General features: G+C 35.6%; 1 protein-coding gene across 12 annotated transcripts in view; it reads left to right on the top strand.

The window, feature by feature from the left end:
- Positions 1-20,621, top strand: part of LOC106875088 (protein kinase C and casein kinase substrate in neurons protein 1) — a 151,968-nt gene that overhangs the window by 76,570 nt on the left and 54,777 nt on the right. For all 12 annotated transcript variants that reach the window (XM_089360365.1, XM_089360363.1, XM_089360361.1 and 9 more), the window contains 4 exons: positions 11,663-11,862; positions 16,433-16,570; positions 17,625-17,750; positions 20,279-20,379. In XM_089360365.1, coding sequence (XP_089216491.1) covers positions 11,663-11,862; positions 16,433-16,570; positions 17,625-17,750; positions 20,279-20,379 — 565 coding nt within the window. The remainder of the gene's footprint in view (positions 1-11,662; positions 11,863-16,432; positions 16,571-17,624; positions 17,751-20,278; positions 20,380-20,621) is intronic.

Genomic DNA, 20,621 nt, shown 5'->3' with positions numbered 1-20,621 from the left:
TCTCTAGAATTGGCTGTTTTCACTTTGTATGCTGTTAATGCAAATATTGAATGAAAAGCAATTTAAAAAAAAAGAATTTAAGATTGTACTATGCAAAGTCTACTACAATATGTAAATATATAAAAAAAATTAACTTCATTTTCTATATTTTTACTGTGTTTTATCATCATTTTCAATACATTTAAGATAGTCATATTTGTCTGTATTATTAACAACACTAGTTGGTTATGTTACATTATTGGAATTACAATATAGATTTAATAGTATACAAAATAAGTTTTTATAGAATTCTAAAAATTATTTTATGACGAGGTCTATAACAATTCCTACCAGTTTAAACAGAAGGGGAAGCTGGTAAAAGAACTGAAAATGTTTTTTTCATTCAATATCTCACTTTCTGATGTTTAATATTTTCCCTAAAATATTATAGGTATTCATTATTGCTTTGTCTGTTTTTATAATATAGTAATAATATTTGTTTATAACATTTTTTTTTCCATCTTAATATAATGGGTCATTTTGTTCAGTTAATAAAAATCACCTAATAGATATAACTCTCCTTAGTATATCTTCTGTCTTTCACTTGTTTCAATCATTGGAATGTGGCCATGCTGGGGCTGCTGTCTTTAAAGGTTTAGTCAAACAAATCAACTCCAGTACTTACTTGAGACCTTTAGAAAAAATGGTCTCATACTTATTCTATCGATCTCTTTTGCCGAAACTCTTAACTCATGGTGATGTGAACAAACCAACACTGGTCATCGAGCAGTGCTAGGGAGGAGGCAAGCATAAGGACACACACTCATATACAATGGGCTTCTTTCAGTTTCCATCTATCAAGTCCAGTCACAAGGCTTTGGCCAATCTGGGGCAATAAAAAAAAAACATCTTATAGAAGAGTATTATATTGCAAGGATAACAGATAATTTTCATCAGTATTTCTTCACTATGATTAGGCAATCTGCTCTTTTATCAAGTGGTTTTGGTTCCAAATTTATTAATTCAATCTTTTTCTTTCTTTCTGTTCTCACCTCACCTCACTCCACCAAATCAACACTATTCTCGATATCCAGGGCAGCATTTCACCATCTAATTTACTTCTAAATCCACTTGCAAAACCCATCCATAATGCCCTTCATTGGTACACTACCCTCTGCTTCGTGCATTAACTTATCTAAATGCCCAAGTAACTATGTGAAAGATACACATTTCCCAACTTAATGACAACATAACCAGATGAAATGTTAGTCTTAATGAAGTTGCTCACCTTGTTATAGGAACCAATTACAAAACTGGACTGGCTAGTGTTAAGAGCATATCTCTAATATTGTTGATTACTCTGTATGGAAACAGAAGAAAATATGGAAATGCACTAAATTTTTTGCTTTCCAAATACTACTAGATCCTGTCCTAGCCATTATCTTCTCGCAATGTATTTATTTTCAATAAGCTACTTTGTGTGTCTTGAAAATGAAAACATTCAAGTAATTGTCCTAAGTTAAAAAACAACCCAATAATCATTAACAGACTAAATATTGCATATTGTATAGAATAATCCATATGATTATCTCTCTCTCCCTCTCTCTCCCTCCCCCCCCCTCTCTCTCTCTCTCCCCCCCCTCTCTCTCTCTCTCTCTCTCTCTCTCTCTCTATATATATATATATATACATATCATCATCATCATCATCATCATATATATACATACACAATACAAACATACACACGTCTACCTCTCCCTGCTTGACAACCAGTGTTGGTGTGCTTACATCCCTGTAACCTGGCAGGCTTACAAAGAATAAGTCCTGGAGTTGATTTGTTTGACTAAACCCCTTTAAGGTGTGCTCCAGCATGGCTGCAGTCAAATAACTGAAACCAGTAAAAGAATATATATATATATATATATATATATATATATATATATATATATATATATATATATATATATATATATACATATATATATATATATGACGAGCTTCTTTCAGTTTTCATCTACCTGATTCACTTGGCCCAAAGTGCCATGTAGTGGGACTGAACTTGGAACCATGTGGTTGGGAAACAAATTTCTTACCACACAGCCACAGCTGTTTAGGTTTTTAACAAGTCGTATTTAAACACCCAGTTATCTTCCCTTCGACCTTAAAAAAGGAAAGGAAAAAGGATTGGGGAGAGCAAAACTTAGATGTGAATCCAGGAATTAATTTTAGTTTTCTCTCTAAATTCAAAAGAATTCACATTTTGCTATTGAAGTTTACTATTTATGAATAACGTTGAATTATTAATTAGCAATGTTAGAAGTTTTATGTTTAGCTCTAATGTAGGACAAAGATTATATTACTATTGATTGTCCTTACGAAATTCACTGTTCAACAGGAACTGGTCAGCAGAATGCATTTTTGCTGGCATTCATAAATGTTCATGAGGTTTTAAGTAGAGTAATGATTTTAGATGTTGTTAGTCTTATTTCAAAACCCAGAATGAGTCAATTGATAGTATTGATGTTTTGTTTGTTTTCCGTCTTTTCTCTAAAGCCAGTTCTATGTATTTTTGTATTTCAATTACTTTGTGTTTGATAAAAACTGTATCTTTACTCAATCTGTTTCTCGAGAAGTCAAACTGGTTTGCTTTCTAACAAATTGCTCATATTCATTGAACTTTTACATTAAGACTTTTGGCAATATTTTGGAACTTACATTCACTAAATGAGATGAGTCTATTATTTGCTAGCATAGCCTTTGTTTCCTTTTATTATTTCCTTGCATTTTTAAACAGAATATTTGCTGTTTCTTATTTGTTTCTCTTTTTTTTTTGTTTTTGTTACCACGCCCATCAACAACACTCTTACTTATTTACTATTCCTCTCCGACTTTCCCCAACCGTGCATCATCTACATGCAATCTAGTCCCTGTATGTCAAACTTGAATTGATTTCCATAAATTGTGACCTTGAGAGCATCCTTCATTAGAACCTTACTAATCTTGTTTCTTTTAACAAAAAAAAAAAAAAAAAATTTCAAGTACTATTCATCATGAAAATATTACCTTGCCTACTTACCTGTAGATGTCAGTGATAGCTAGAGACTTCACAGTCACTCCAAATACTGGCCCTCATGTCATCACCAAGAATCTCTACTGGTGAAAACACATCATTAGCTTAGCTAAGACCCCATCCCAAAAACTATTTCTGCCAATTGATGGTTTCTGCCATCCTATGGGGGACTCAGTGCATTTTATCATAACACTCGCATGATATTTATTATATAGTCATTCTTATCCTTTAACGTCTCATCTTCTGTGCTGGCATAGGTTAGGTAGTTTGACAGGATCCAACAAGGCTGAGGACTGCATCATGCTGTAGCGTCTGCTTTGGCATGGTCTCTACAGCTGGATGCTTTTCCTGAGTTTTACAGAGTGTATTCAGTGTTTTTTTTTGGGGGGGGGGGGGTTCATGGCAAGGTTTAAGACATCCCCTCTCTGCTAAAGTCCCTCGCAGACATCCTATGATTGTGAGAGGCTTCAGCAGAGAGGGAGACAGCAAGGCAGCTTTACACTTGATCGCGCTCGCAGACACACACACACACACCTTGGTTGCAGCTGCTTGAAGAATGTATTTATGTGTGTGCACGTGTGTGTATAATGGGGAAATGATTTCCACCCCCTAAACTCACTGGCAATGTGTGTTGGGCATGCTACCATACTATTAATTTTATATATACATATACAAACGTTTTCAGTGAACATATTAGAATATTTTATGAGTACGTAGCACCTGATTGCTGTTAGAATACATCTGTATTTTCCTTTCCCTTCAACCAAAAGTTAGTTACTAGTCTAGAGTTGCTATATATATATATATATATATATATACATATATATATATATATATATATATATATATATATATATATGTATATGTATATGCCTACAGATTCCTTACGCAGTTAGACTGTGTTTGAAACGTTAGTAATCAAGTCTTTTGTCATCTACTTGTGAAACGAACATCTGCAAACGGTTTCTTTCTTAGAAAGATACACATAGGAGTCTTGATGTTTGTTTTCTTTAGCTCTCAATAATAATAATAGCAATAATGTTGATGATGATATAACAGTACAGATGGCTTTACTCAGTGAATTTCTTCCGTTTAGGACTAGTTTAGAAGGGCTTGTAACAAGTGAGAATTTGCTCAGAGCCACTGTTAATAATAGGAAATAAGGATGTTGTCTCAACATCACAGTTGAGTGTTGGCAGTAAGAGATAGTAATTTTTCAGACTGTTAATCTCCATTTTTCGGGATGAGAGTGTTTCTTTTTACATTTCATTCACGTTGATCTTCAGTCACCATTACCAGGTGTCTTGTTCTTAGATTACATACTTTAGTAGCCTAATTGACAAGAATAGGATTACCCCGAGTTTAAAAATAATGATTCCTAGTTTTGTCTGCATGTGTATGTATGTATGTCTGTATATGTGTATATGCATGCATGCACTTCAACTCAAGACTAGTAGAAGACACGTGTGCAAGATGCCACACATCAATGTCTGTGCCTTGTAGATGTGTGTGTGTTGAAAGATGATCTCAACAGTCTGAGAAATGATGATTTTGTGGATTAATTGTTCTCAAAACTCTGAGGGTGTTGCTTATCTCCTAGCACTACTAACAACTTTCAATTAATCGTTGTAAGTTTATACACTGAAATTTTGTTTCATATACATACATATACATATATAGAGTAGCTTCTATGCTGAAGTGAAGACAGCATAATCTTTGTCTATCACCTAACCTTCTTGGAGGTTTTAGGTAAAATTATACTAATGTGTGCATCTGTTTTAATTTAATTTAATTCTATGTATTTATGCAGCTGAGGATTTCTCTGCATTTAAATTGTTGTAATGGTTACATTGTTCAATTAAATGGAGTTGCTTGAAACGATCGTACTGCATTACCTCTGGATATCTTGTTGCTTATTTTGATTTTAATCACCTTATTTTGAAACTGTAGGGATAAAATGTGCATATCTTTGGCAGGGCTCAAGAGTCATATAAGGGCCTCACATTGCATTAATAATGACTCGTTTCACAAAGCAGCCATTAGTGGTTGGTGTTAGGAAGGGCATCCAGCTGTAGAAACTCTGCCAAATTAGATTGGAGCCTGGTGTAGCCATCCGGTTGCACCAGTCCTCAGTCAAATCGTCCAACCCATGCTAGCATGGAAAGCGGACGTTAAACGATGATGATGATGATGATGTATAACAAAGAGATACAAGTGTCAGTTCATTGCGACTGTTTCTAATGACTCTTTTAATTGATTAATGAGAACATTACATCATTGGTAAGAAACCGTTTCCGTCAGATGAATGTATTATCTTCAAACATAAAGTAGTATGCTTGTTACTCAGACCTAACAAGGTACCTCAATTTAAGTACCTAATCCAACTGAATCTTAATTGTATTCTGTATATATATATATATATATATATATATATATATATATATATATATATATATATATAATATGTGACAATTATTCGGTAGCCATGATAAAACTCTGAGTTTCGGATGTCGGGGCGGAAACCCATGCTGGCATCCCTTCAGTTATCGGGCCATCGGAAAAAATGCTATGGAAATGACCGTTAAAACAAAGGGAAATTACTGTGTAATTGACTGTTTATAGCTATTAGAATGACCGCCACATTTGGATAGTACTTTTTACATGCCATAAAGCAATATTATTTATTTAATTTAGTTTTAATAAAAAAAAAAATAATAAATGATGACCTTATTATGCATCTGAGGTCAACTTATTCATGCACCCCAAGTATGGAACCAATCCACACAGCTATACTTGCATGAAAACTACACGCACACGCACACACACACACACACACACACGGCTATTTTATATAATAGATATGTCTTTCCTCCGTCTATCCTTTCTATAGAAATGTAGGCACGGAACATTAAAGCTCTTTTGCATTTTTCCTGAGCATGAACCAAATACACTCTATTTCTTGTTCTTTCTTCAGATCTTTTTGTTTTCTTTATTTTTGAACTATATATTTGTGTGTGCGTGGGTGGGTGTGTATTAATAAGCTCTTTAACTTGAATATTTACAAATACATTATCTCTCAAACCCAAGTTTCTAAAGCATTTACCTTGTTAAAGGAGCTGTTGAGAAAGTCTAGCCAAAATATGGATGGGTGCTTGTCACAATCTCAGAGCACCTATCAAGTTGTGTATTCAATCAGTGCTAATGAAATATGATGAAAATTGACTGTATAAAAAAACAAAACCAGCACAACAAAAAAGGAAAAAAAAACTCGGTCCTGATCTTATCAAAAATATGTAAGACTATGTATACAAACAAAGAACTATAACAAAAGACTATGTGCACAAAAGCAGTTTAGTGAATTTACTGAATTGGAACAGATTTACTGGGTTGAATCACTCACATGAATATTCTCAAAATAAGCTTATTTTTGTTTTCTGGTTTCCCTCTGTTAATCAACTGTATTCATACGGTCTTAGCTAATTGTTTTAGCAGGACTGTATGTTTTAGGCAGCTATGTAAGTCGCAAGCAGGCACAAACAAGCCCGCAAGTCATTCCTACTCTAACCCAGCAGAATATCCATGATGGGACATTAGAGGGAAGGTTACACTAGTCGGCAATGGTTCTCTGGCCGGTACTCATTTTTAGCTTGATAAACTAAAGCAGCATGAAATGAAGTGCCTTACTGAAGGAAACAGTGTGTCATTTGAACCAGGGATTGAACCCTCGACCATATGCTCATGATCCTAATAGCCTAACCACTCAGCCATAGATGTGTGTGTGTGAAAGTACAGGAGTAGCTGTCTGATAAGAAGTCTGTTTACGGACCACATGGCTTTGGGTTCAGTCTTACTGTATAGCACCTTGGGCAAGTGGCTTTTACTATAACCTCAGGCCAACAAAAGCCATGTGAGTGAATTTAGGGTAGATGGAGACTGAAAGAAACTTCTCAGTGTGTGTGTATTGTTTTTTGTTGTGGTTGTTTGTTGCTCTCTCCTTGTCTTGACATGAAGGGATAGTTATAATCAAATGTCTGTGTTATGCAAGCAGTGTAGGGTACATGCGAGAAACCAGATGTGGCCAGTTTCAACACAAACAGGTTGAATATTAGGACCAGACACATCCAGTTGAAATGCTAAAAGGTTTCTTTGGTACAGTGAGATTTGATGGCGACTTAGTTGCTATTTCCAGCAGGTTGAGCCACTTTGTAGGGCATCAAGCACAGCAAGCTGAAGTCAGCTAAGTGTTCTGATCTGTTTCTTTACTTTCAGATGAATAAATTGATGTCACATCTTCAATATACTAATTCCTTTGATGTCTGTGTGTGTGTGTGTTTATCTAGTTCTCTGTTCAATCAGATTCCAGTTGATACGCTAAAAACAGTAATTGATCTGATAACGATGTTGCTGTGTATCGGCACAGAAAATTACACAGCTGTTTCATGTTTTACCTTACTTTGATCTCATCCATCTTATTGACTACCGCCCTACCTTGATATTGGTCAAGAAAATGTTTAGCAATAAAACTATGTAAGAAGGAGCACTTAACAAAAGCATCGTATTTTATCATCATGGGATTTATTGCATAGCAACTAAGACCACTAAAAACTGTAAGCTGTGTGGTCATTCATCTTGCTAGAAATAGCAGCCAACCCTACTGCCTTAAAAGGAAAGAAAAAAGGGACACATTGTCAAATGTTGTACGAGGTACATCCATTATGCTTAGAATTTTTTCATCTTGTGAATTCAGCTGTTATATGTTTGAGACTGATCACCTTAATAGAGGATGAAGGCCTCTCAACTACCTCAATGCTATTGATTGAGACACAACATGAAATTGAGTTCTTGCCTAAGTTGATGTGCCAAGGATTCCATTTGCAGTTGCTTGAAGAATCCTTAGAAATAATTTTCTGTCTTTACCTTTACCTTTACTATCAAATCTCACTATATCAAAGAACCCAAAAGCACCCACTACACTTTCAGAGTGGTTGGCATTAGGAAGGGCATCCAGCTGTAGAAACTCTGTCAAATCAGATTGGAGCCTGGTGTAGCCATCTGGTTCATCAGTCCTCAGTCAAATCGTCCAACCCATGCTAGCATGGAAAGCGGACGTTAAATGGTGATGAAACTGTGAAATCCCATTGTATTGTCATATGTTTTGTATCAGTGTGATGTAAAAACTGGTGCATTTCAATAGAAATGCTCTGTGGTGCTTAAGTCTGATTGAATCATCTCCCCTTAGGTGAAATTTGGCTTTTATGTCATATCTTATAAGAACAATGAAATAACTGCCAGACATTGTACTGTGATTTTTATAATAAAAAAAAACGTTCAAGCCAGTGCTCCAGTATGGCTGCAGTCCAGTGACTGAAATCAATACATGAATAAAGACAAATACTCAGTGAGCTAATCGTATCTGTAGGATTTATTGTTTCTGTTTATGTTTGTACACAAAATACTTTGAATTCTAGGAACTAACTGCAAATCAATGAAGGAAACTGCTGTTTTGTAAAAAGGACACATTAGACAATGTAGTCATAAATATACAAAAGTTGGGATGGTCATGGCTAGAATACTTTTTATCATAGGTCTGGTGAATCAGCGTTGATTTGTGGTTAAACAACAGCCACTACATAGTTGTTCAGTGTGCTAGAAATAGCAACCTAATCTCATTCTGCCTATATTTCACCACCTTGTTAAAAGAAGGACACACTGGACAGTGTTGTTATAAATATATCGAGCCCCTACATGCGCTTATTCAGAAGGTCATTCATGTATAGTCAGACAGTGTTTCGACCTCATATATACATTATAAATATTATGCACATTGTCATAATAGACTGTTGAGCGATGAATTTCAATTGCACGTATAGAGCACAATATATAATTCACTTTCAATACCCTGTTCGATTATATACACTAGTCATAACAATAATCTACCAAAGCCGACAGAATTCTAGGTTAGATCAACAATGCTTTTTTTTTCCCCCTATTATATTTGGTTTTTGTGCAAGATATTGTTTGCATAGACTCATAACCGTCTCTCATTATTCTTACCAGAAGCTGATGTCTTGCCAGAACCACAAAGTGAATAGTTTGAAGACACAGCTGGTCAACTATGTATCAATGAAGGCTATTATTACACAGTGGTCTGTCATGTTTTCCGAGAAATTACTGTTTTCGTTCAGTAACCTGACATTGGTTAACAAATATTATAAGTTTTCAGGTTATTAACTGTCTTTAGAAATAAACATTTTAAAAAAAGATATTTGCTCTTTATATGTTTCCAGTTCCAGGCTGGTTACTCCTATCCACTCTTGCATAATGTGAACAAACATGTATCTCCTTCCTCTACAGCAGGGCTTCTCAATTGGGGTCCATGTAAGATTTTTGGAGGCCACACATCAAAATTAGGGGGCCACAATAATATTTGAAGGGCCCCTAAAAAAGGTTTTGCTTTAAATGTATGTATTGGTCTGTATTTCAAGAAGCAGCTTGGTTTCTCTCTCTAACATTTCACGTATTCAACAGATTGTGTGAATAACAAAATAGGACTTTTGAAAAAAGTCTTTAGAACTAGTTTTTAAACATCGAATGGCTATGGGTGGGGGGTGGGGGTACATCAGAATAAAATAGTAATCATAGAGCGTAGGAGTGGCTGTGTGTTAAGTAGCTTGCTTACGGACCACATGGTTCTGGGTTCAGTCCCACTGCGTGGCACCTTGGGCAAGTGTCTTCTATAGCCTCGGGTCGACCAAAGCCTTGTGAGTGGATTTTGTAGACAGAAACTGAAAGAAGCCTGTCGTATATATGTATGTGTGTATATATGTTTTTGTGTCTGTGTTTGTCCCCCTACATCGCTTGACAACCGATGCTGGTGTGTTTACGTCCCCGTAACTTAGCGGTTCGGCAAAAAGAGACCGATAGAATAAGTACTAGGCTTACAAAGAATAAGTCCTGGGGTTGATTTGCTCGACTAAAAGCGGTGCTCCAGCATGACCACAGTCAAATGACTGAAACAAGTAAAATAGTAATCATAGGGGTTCATAGATTTTTTTTAATGGTTGAGAACCCCTACTCTACAGCAAATAACCTGTTCTGGGCCTCTTCCTTGATGCTCAAACTTTTCACCATCTTACGTAAAGCTGCCTCTCTTCCTCCAGTACAAACTGTAAAGCAGTTGGCATTATTAGGGACAGCATCTAGCTGTAGAAATGATGCAAAAACAAACACTGGAGTGTGATGCAGTCTTTTGAACCATCTGATTCTATCAAGCCATACAATCCATCTAAGCATAGAGGACAGACATCAAAAAGGAGGAGGAGGATGTATAGGTGCTGGTCTGATTGTGATAGGCACAGGCACAGTTTTGAGGTTACAAAGCTTGTATTAATCCATGTGGTTTCAGGTTGGTCATACTACATGACCTTATGGGCTGAAATATCTTCAGATCAACTAATGCCTTGTGAACGAAAGTTTTTTTGACAGAAATTGTAAGAAAGCCCATTCTGTATGTGTGTGCCTGTGTGTCTGTGTGCGCATATCAGTTCAGTGTGAAAGCAAGTAACATTGTCTACTTTCTGAATGGAATAAATGCTCTGCAATTCATCAGACATGTGGTGACTGGTAGAATGCAAAACTACCCTGCTGGATAAACAAGTATGGGTTGATAGCAAGAAAAGCATCTGGTTGTAGGACATGTTCTACAATAACATTAGATAGGTTTGTCTTACATATAAGGTAGATTTGAAGCTAATCAAGGATGTACATTGTTTTAAGAGGCAACACGTTGCTCCTGACTGGTTTACATAATTAGCTTCCTATAGACTAAGAATCTTGTATTCTAACAATTCTCTAACTATACTGCAATAAGCAAAACTTACATACCAATAAGAGATCTTCCATTTAATTGCTTGACTTACTAAAAATAGTAGCTAAATTTCTCTCAAAATTTTATTCTTCCATCTTAATAGTAAAGAACACATTGGACTATGTAGTTGACTGCTTATGAAAAGAATAAATGTAAAAAGAAAAAAATACTATAATCAATGCTTTTGATTCCAGGTCTGCTGGTTCAGAATTGGCTCAGGGCTCAGCAGTATAACTTCTAAATAAACATTGCACCTTTTCAATAATGTATGATCCTATTGTGTCAAGGACACATGGCCTAGTGTTTAGGGTTTTGCACCCAGGACTGGGTGATGTTGTGTTCTTGAGCAAACCACTTCGTCTCATGTTGCTCTACAATCACATCAACACCTGACATGTGGTACACCGTGCACCTGTTCAGGCAATATTGATTTGATGGTGGGAGGGACCTACTGTACAGCACAAACATTTGATAACTGTGAACAAATCACTTGTGTGATTTGTTCAGCAAGAACTTGCAGAATCATCTTTCTCAAACCACAAGAGATTAATCCCAGGTCTTGTTCTAGTCTTTGTCTCAACCCTTATGAAATCACAGAGATTTTAAATGAATATCTCATAATTTGTAAGACAAACTGTTTATTTCAGTGAAATTTCTCTCTCTCTCTCTCTCTCTCTCATCCACTATTATAGAATTGAATGTATTTTATAACATTAATTAAAACATGATGTTTTCTTCATTCCTAGGTCCTGAATATGGTACCACCCAGTCAGCATGGAAAAGTGTCTTAACAGAAGCAGACAAGTTGTGTGAACTACATACTGAAGTAGCAGAACGATTAATGACTCAAGTATATCTACAAGTTAAGCAATGGAACAAAGAAAACTACCACAGGACTATGATGAATTTTCGTGAATGTAAAGATAAGGAAGATAATTTCAGAAGGGTAAATTTCTTCTTTCTTTACTTTCTTTTTCAGTTCATCTTCTCTCATTTATCTTTTTTGTAGATTTTTTATTATATGATTTATCAACCGGAAGGTTAACAGTGAAACTAGCTTTTGTATGTGGAAGATGCACAGGTGCAATAAGCACTGAAAGACAGACAGAAGATAGACTCCGTCAACTGCCAGTGGGGGTCAAGCTAGAAGTAGTTGAGAGCTTCTGTTATCTAGGTGACAAAGTCAGTAGTGGAGGTGGATGCTCCAAGAGCGTAGCTGTGAGAATAAGATTAGGATGGGCAAAGTTCAGAGAGCTCCTACCCCTGCTAGCAACAAAGGGTCTCTCCCTCAGCGTGAAAGGCAGTTTGTATGGTGCTTGTGTGTGAACAGCATGCTGCATGGCAGTGAAACATGGGCTGTGACAGCCGAGGACATGCGTAGGCTTGAGAGAAATGAAGCCAGTATGCTTCACTGGATGTACAATGTCAGTGTGCATGTTCGGCAGAGTGTAAGCATCTTGAGAGAAAAGTTGAGCATAAGAGGCATCAGATGTAGTGTGCAAGAAAGACGACTGCGCTGGTATGGTCATGTAATGCATATGGATGAGGACAGCTGTGTCAAGAAGTGCTGATCTCTAATTGAGACCCAGGAAGACATGGAATGAGGCGGTGAACTTTGAGCCTCACAGAGGCAATGACTAATGACTGAGACCTTTTGCGATGTGTTGTGCTTGAGAGGACCTGTCAGAGCAAGTGCACCTGTGCTGGTGGCATGTAAAGAACACTTTTCGAGCATTGGGCCTCATGGAAGCTAAGTGACTGAGTTCCTTTCGAGCATTGGGTCTCACAGAGGCAGTAACTCAGACCTTTGTCATGCTTGAGAAGACCCATCAAGCTGAGCAAAATCGCAGTCATGACAGATACTGGTGTTACACAATTGGCATGTAAAAGCACCCATTACACTCGCGGAGTGGTTGGCATTAGGAAGGGCATCCAGTCATAGAAAGCCATCCCAAATCAGACTGGAGTCTGGTGTAGCCTTCCAGCATGCCAGTCCAGTCAAACTGGCCAACCCATGCCAGCATGGACAACAGACGTTAAATAATGATGATGATGGTTAGAGTGAAGGCAGAATAACATTGCAGTTTACCGGGAGTCTTTAATACACTTCTTTGGTGGTTTCCCCTTATAGCAAATGTATATATCTTTTAAAATATTTTTACAGACTTATAATGGAAAAGAATTCACATAAATCAAATAAAAGGGTAAATGTAGAGTATGTGTATGTGTATATATATATATATATGTGTGTGGGGGGGGGGTTCAAAAATGAAAAACATGAAAATAAGGTTAAAAAAGGGGGATATTTTAGGTTTATGCTCAGAAAAAAATTAGTTTTTTACATGTCAAGCATATGCTCTTCTACTGAAAGAATAGACATGGAGAGAGAAAAGAGGATACGTGTCTCGTTTAGATTGTCATCACATACTGAAATGACCAGAAGAAGAGGAGGGCAGTAGAGACAAGTGGCAGAGGTGTCAGCTGTAAAGTTGGCATGAGGTGTGGGTGGCAAAGGAGACAGCCGTGGTCTGGCGTGTGTGTGTGTGTGTGTGTGTGTGAGCAAGCACGTGTGAGTATGAAGCTAATGTGTGTGTGTATGTGTAAACAAGCATCTGTTTGTGTATGTGCAAAGACTAGACCAATATATATATATATATATTGTCATCGTCATTTTACATTCATTTTCTGTGTTGGCATATGTTGGATGGGTTGTCAAGATCAAAGTCAGCTTCTGTTCAAACCAACTGCCTTCTTAGAAGTGTCAGGGGCCACGTCTCTTTTGTAAAAGAGGCAGAATATTTGGGTTGGCTATGGCCAATGTAAATGCCAAAGGGTTACCCCTGTAGCATTCATATTATTCTGTCATGTGTAATGCTTATTTATTCACATTGCTTTGAATTAACCCTGCATTGTCTCGTAGCTTTGAGATTTCAGTGATGTGGTTGTATATTTTTGAAATAACATTGTAGGGAAGGTGTGAGAGGCCAAATCTAGCCAGTTTAAATGCTAAAGGATTAAACTGGTTTAAAAAGCCATTGTCAATAACAACAACAACAAAATGGTTTTATTAACCTCTATAAAAAATTTTGTACGAATGATAGAGATGTTTGTGATAGAAGTAGATTATCACGAAAGGTTTTGGTTGGTGCTTGTCAAAAGATTTATGATCTCATTTGGTTTATTTTAGGCATTAAATTTGACACATTTACAACTGCTTACAAAACTTCTTTTAATGATCATGGAATTTTGACCAACTGAAAATTTTTATGATTTTTTTCTTTTCTTTTTTTGCTTATGTGGTGTTACATAAAAAATTTTTTTCAACACAAAATGCCTTCCAGCATTTAGCATAATACATTTTCAGTTGTGCTAGTAAGTATCATGACAGGAGCACCCAGTCAGTACACTCTGTATATTATGGTTGGCAGCATTAGAAAAGGTATCCAGGTAAAGAAACTATGCCAAAGCAGACATTGGAGTTTGATACAGGCCCTCTAGGTATTCAGATCCTGTTGAATGAGTCAACCCTTGCCACCATGGAAGACAGATGTTAGCTGATGATAATGATCATGTTGGTGACAATAATGTGTATCATTGGATGTCTTCAGCAGAGTTCACTCTGTTGCAAATATTTAGACCAGATCTCCAGCCTGCTACTAACCAATGAATTGTGGTTTCTGTCTCTATTTCCTTAACAGTCTTGGAGACTCTATAAAAGGAAGTTGTGGGCCCTGCTTTTCTTCCTTTTCTGATTAAGGGATAATATTATTTTTTAATATGATACATTGTAAGTACAGTGAAAGAAGAAAGAAGCTTCTATATTTTACTGATAAGTTAACTTAAATGATATAGACAGGATGCTAGTTGAAGTTTTATTAGAAAATGTCATATATAATGAAAATGTGTGTAGGAAAATACAAAAGAATGAAAGATTAGACTTTAGACTTTCAAAATAGTTTGATGAAATTTCATATATGTCATCATCATCATCGTTTAACGTCCGCTTTCCATGCTAGCATGGGTTGGACGATTTGACTGAGGACTGATGAACCAGGTGGCTACTCCAGGCTCCAATCTGATCTGGTAGAGTTTCTACAGCTGGATGCCCTTCCTAACACCAACCAAACGAGATCATATATGTGTGTGTGTGTGTGTGTGTGTGTATACATACACACAGTAATCCCTCACTATATCGTGGTTCACTTATCAGGGTTTATTATTTAAGCTCATGTCAATTCTTCCGTGGTGTTGTTTTGCATTTATAGTAAAATAAATATACACAAATTATAAAAATAATAATAAAAAATGCACAGTACAGTACTGTTTCTACTTTGTGGATTTTCACCTATCGTGGGGGGTTCTGGAACGTAACACCAGCGATAGTCGAGGGATTGCTGTAAATATATAATTTCTAATTATGGGCCTTTTTCAAAAGAAATAGAAGATGGAGCTGAAATCCAAGAATATGATGTAAAAATAGTTCAAATAATGTTTACCCTAGAAAATAAATATTAAAGTATCTAGTTCAAACTATTGTTATATTTATTACTCTGTATGTATGTGTGTGTGTGTGTGTGTGTGTGTAAAATACAGCATTTGAGTCCTATTAGAAATATATTCTATTTCTTTTAAAATATTTCATTTACTTTCCCCTTTTCTTTTACCGGTTACTTCAGCGAAATTTAGAAAATATAAGCAGAGGCTAAAGCATATCAGAAGTTCTTGTTTCTTCGACAAGCAACAGGTTTCTCTATTTGCCTATGCATCCTATACATGACAGTCTCATTTAATTTTTTTTTAATCTATATTTAGCTATTTATGTTTATTTATATTTGCATATTCATGTTTGTGCTTATTATATTTCCTTCTCCATTCAAGTACTCGTCTTGTACCCATGAATCACGAAATATGTTTATATTGTAGATGAAACAACATAGAAAAATTAGGTTAATTTTGGCAGTTAACATAATGGCACTAAATGGCAAATTGTACTGGTACAAAAACAGTACCAAAAAAAAAAAAACATACAAAGTTTTCATTATTTGATAAAAATGTTTTATTTGCCTTACAGTAGTGAAATAGAGTATTTAAATTAAACAACAGGAATGAAATGTAGTGTGCTTTTGTGTCTGTATGAATTTAACAAGACAAGTTTGTACAATCTACTTCCTATCAACATGACACTTTTTCCATGAGCATTCATCATCCAATTACAGAAGTTTACTCAGCAAAATAGTATTTTTTAAATGTTTTATGTAAAGTTATATTTTTTATGTTGCGGTATTTAAAAAAAATTTTTCTTTGAAAATTTAAGTAGCTTAATCTTTCACTTTATTACACATATGAGCTCAGTACAATTCTGAGTTTGGTCCCACTGTGTAGCACCTTGGGTAAGTGTCTTCGATAGCCTTGGGCCAACACAAACACATATCTATAGGTCATTTTTGTTTCAAGAACTCATGACATACATTTTCTGACATTTATTCTTCCTTTCTTTTTTTTTTTTATGTTTCCAGGCTCAAAAACCATGGATGAAGCGTTATAATAAATTAATGGTTGCCAAAAAGGAATACCATTCTGCATGCAAACAAGAAAGAAGTACAGCTAATCAAGAAAACAATGCCAAAGGGGATCCTTCAGTTCCTGTGGATCAAGTAAGCTTTTTATCTGTTTATTATTGCCTAAAATTTTGTTTCATTTTCAATTTATTCCTAAATAGCTAACAATCAAAGTTCAAGTAACCTTCCACATTCAAGCACCATCTGGATGCAGCATAAACATGAATTTGTTACATTAAATCTGCCCTGACTGAGTATAGCAGCAGTGCCATCAAAAATGAGAGAGCAGTTCTTGTTAAGGGTTACACATGAACTTTGTAGAGAATCAGCAATTGTTGATGGCTGTGTCTGTGTATGAGATGAATATGGCCGAATGGATAAGATTCAGGGTTCAATCCGACTCCCACTGCAAATGCCTTTTGCTCTTGTCTTGAATTACCTCAAGCCTTGGGTAGATGGAAATTGTATAGAAGCTCTGTGGGTGGATTGTACCTGTAATTTTAAAGTCCAGCTTTATCACATTGTGTCACACTTACTCTGTCTGAGCATTACACCAAGGGGACACATGTCTGTGGAAATCTCGACCACTCACAATGATAATTTTGTGAGTTTGGTAGTTCAATTGATCAAACAACTGAATACTTCTCACTGGAAACTATGGCAACAACTGAATACTTCTCACTGGAAACTATGGCTGTAATCCATTTATATGATTGTGTGTGTGTGTGGTTTGCGTTTATTTTGTAGCATAAAAAAATCTAAAATTGTTCAATACTAACTTTTGTTAGAAGTGTGTTAGCCTGATATATAAAGTGTAAGGTCAATAAAGATTATATTTCTGAATAACAATCAGCCTGTTGGTCGATTGTACACACCAACATATTGAGAAGATTCACATGAAGCAAGCACACACATACACACATATTATTGACAATTACATGGTATTGCATTTATATTACAGTCATGTGTTGGATTTTTTTTTTTAATATAAAATATGTACTTTAAATGTGTTTTAATCCAACAAGTATATAAAATAGATATTCTATTTGATTTACCATGATATTTACTGCACAGATATATATATATATATATATATATATATATATATATTGTTATCACATTTCTTATTTCTTTTCTTCTTTTTTTTAAGGTAAAAAAACTTGGAGAAAAATTAACAAAGTGTAAGGCTGAAGTAGAAGCATCGAGAGATAAATACAAAGCTGCATTGCATGACTTGAACAGTTATAATCCTAAATATATTGAAGAGATGACTTTTGTAAGTAACAGTATTACTGTAGGGTATTTTATTCTTCACACAAACTACTGAGCTGCCAGACATTTTGTTCGTGTGGGACATGAAACCTCATTGTCACTGCTGACTGAACAATGTCAGTGCAAAGATTCATGGATACAACATGCACACACGCACACACAAGGAGCTTCCATACAGTTTCTGGCTACCAAACTGCACCCATAACATATCAGTCAATTTGCGACTACAGTAAAAAAAAAAAAGAACTTGTGCAAGATGCTGCAAAATGGGATCAAACCTGAAACCATGCCATGGCAAAGTGAAATTCTTAACTATCCAGCACCCAGCTGGGTAGTTTGTTGGCAGTGAGAAGGGTCCAGGTGTAAAGTTAGATAAAGTATACTTACGGTTTGATTGACAGTGCTATTCAGTCAAAATTCTGTCCTCAGCCATTTTTTTTTCATATCTGAAATAAAATGCAACCATTGCACATAGTCTTGCATTGGAAACCATCCTTTCTCATGAACAAAATGTAACTCAAAATCTTACAGTCTGTAAAGTTGTGGGGTTTTTTTTTTACTCTCAAAAGGATGAAAGGCAAAGCTTACCAAGGCAAGGTTTGAACCCAGGGAGCAAAGTGCCAAAATGTATATAACAAGATATGCCACACGGAAGCAATAACAAATGACCGAGACCGTTGGCATTATGTTGCGCTTGAGAAGTGTAGCAAACTCAAGAGGGTGAGTGTCGTGGATTTGAGTGGCATCCAACGATCACTTGCGTGAGTGTCGTGGATTTGAGTAGCCGTCCAACGATCACTGGAGAGTTTGCCGAAAATCGGGGTTTATATAACTGTTCATACATGAATCCACGTGAAAGACTTCTTCAACGAAGTTCAGAATTCGTATATGGACAGTAATTTTCAACCAATGAGAAATCCATAATTTTAATGTAACAAACTCATAAGAGGCGGAGAGAGAACGTAAGTTCGTTTGCCCGAACATGAGAAATCCATAAGAAGGAAAATCCATCAAGCCTAGTGAAATCATAGTTGTGGCAGATACTGATTCATCACCTTCTGACTTACATAGCTGAGATAATTTTAGTAAAACAGGTTATTAGTGATAGCACAGTGCAGGCAGTTGTTCTTGATGGTGAGGAATCTCAGGAAAGAGAAGATATTTAGGGAACTATTTACATCTAAAAGTTTCCATTTCTGTGCAGACATTCAGATAAGAAATCTAGCCCCTACTACCACTATCTTTTATTTATTTTTTTATTTTTTTCTGGCATGGTAGCAAAACATATGCAATACAGAAATATAGAGATAAGCCTTGTAAAGATTGAGAAAGAAACACTTTGAATATGGTTCGTTCTTATGGAATGAGAACTTGAGAAACAAGTTGTGTTCTTTAGAAAATTAGATATGAGTACACAAGAATATTTGGGAAAAAGTAGTAAGATCTGGTCTGAGAAGACGGAATTTTGCATATTTGTCCAGTTCATACCAGAATAGAAGAGTTAAAACGGTGGTGACAAGTCTTTGCACTTCATGTAACATCACAGCAATTATGTTTCCTTCTAGTTCAGTTGTCTTCAATAGTTTTTTGCCTTTGATTGGTTGCATATTTAACCCTTTAGCTTTGAAACTGGCCCAAATATTCTACTTGTTTTATGTTCATAATGGCCAGATCCAGCCTCTCACGCCTACACTACAATGCCATTGTAAAAATACACAATCACATCTTTGAAATATTGAAGCTACAAGATAATCCAAAATAAATTCAAATCAATGTGAATAAATATGAAGTCAGGGTATGAGAGCTTCTAATTCAGTTGTTTATTTGTCTTTACATTTGTCTCTTCATGCTAACATGGGTGAGACATATCTATCATTAAGACATTGTTTACAGCCAGATGCCTTTCCTGTCACTAACCCTTACCTGTTTTTCAAGTAAGGAATGTCTTATTCCATGTATCTTTAAAACCACAAAGCTCCTAGATTATTTGTTAACAGGGTGCATGGCAGAAACAACACCATTTGTAGCTCAGTGATTTTCAAAGAAGCTCAAACTTTTACAGATACACTTATTTACATGCATATATACACATATGCATGTGTGTGTGTGTATACAAACAGATGCTGAAAAGTTCCTGGCCTTTAGTAAAAAAAAAATACAGAAGAATCAGTTAATTACAATTTTATTCAACATATTCCTCTCTCAGATTCACACACTTATTGCAACAGTCCTTTAATTTTTCTAATCCCTGTAAAAGAACTCAGAATGTTGGGCCTCCAACCAGGCCTTTCGTGATATCCTAAAAACCTGGAACTTTTCAGCACCCCTTCGTATGTGTATATGTGTATATATGATGAGCTTCTTTCAGTTTTTGCTTACTAGATCCATTCTCTTGAAACTGCGTGGTTGAGGAACAAACCCTTTAACCACACAACGGTGCCTGTGCCTATATTGGTTGTTGTGAAATAACTTCCATCATTGTTTTTCTGAATTATTTAATTTCAAAAAAAAAAAATCTTTTCTTTATTTCAGGTTTTTAATGAATGTCAAGAAATGGAACGAAGAAGATTAACATTTTTTAAACAGATGTTATTTGAAATTCATCAATGCTTGGATCTTTCACAGAACCAACGGTAAATTATTAAATTATCTTTCAAATAAATTTACTCACATTTCAGCTGAATTGATGAGACAGAATAAGCTTATAAAAAGAAAGATAGGGTAGTGGTTTGCAAATTTAGCTGTTTTAAATATGACAGAATTTCTTTCGAATGCTTTACTTTTAAATCTTCATCTAAGGTCATGATTTTAAATATCTTGAAATTTAATCACAGATATTTTTAGAAAAATTTCCTAACCTTATGTAAAAAAACAG

This window comes from Octopus bimaculoides, chromosome 11, assembly GCF_046866305.1.
Source record: "Octopus bimaculoides isolate indiv1 chromosome 11, ASM4686630v1, whole genome shotgun sequence".
Classification (NCBI taxonomy): Eukaryota; Metazoa; Mollusca; class Cephalopoda; order Octopoda; family Octopodidae; genus Octopus; species Octopus bimaculoides.
This window is presented reverse-complemented; position numbering and strand designations above follow the sequence as displayed.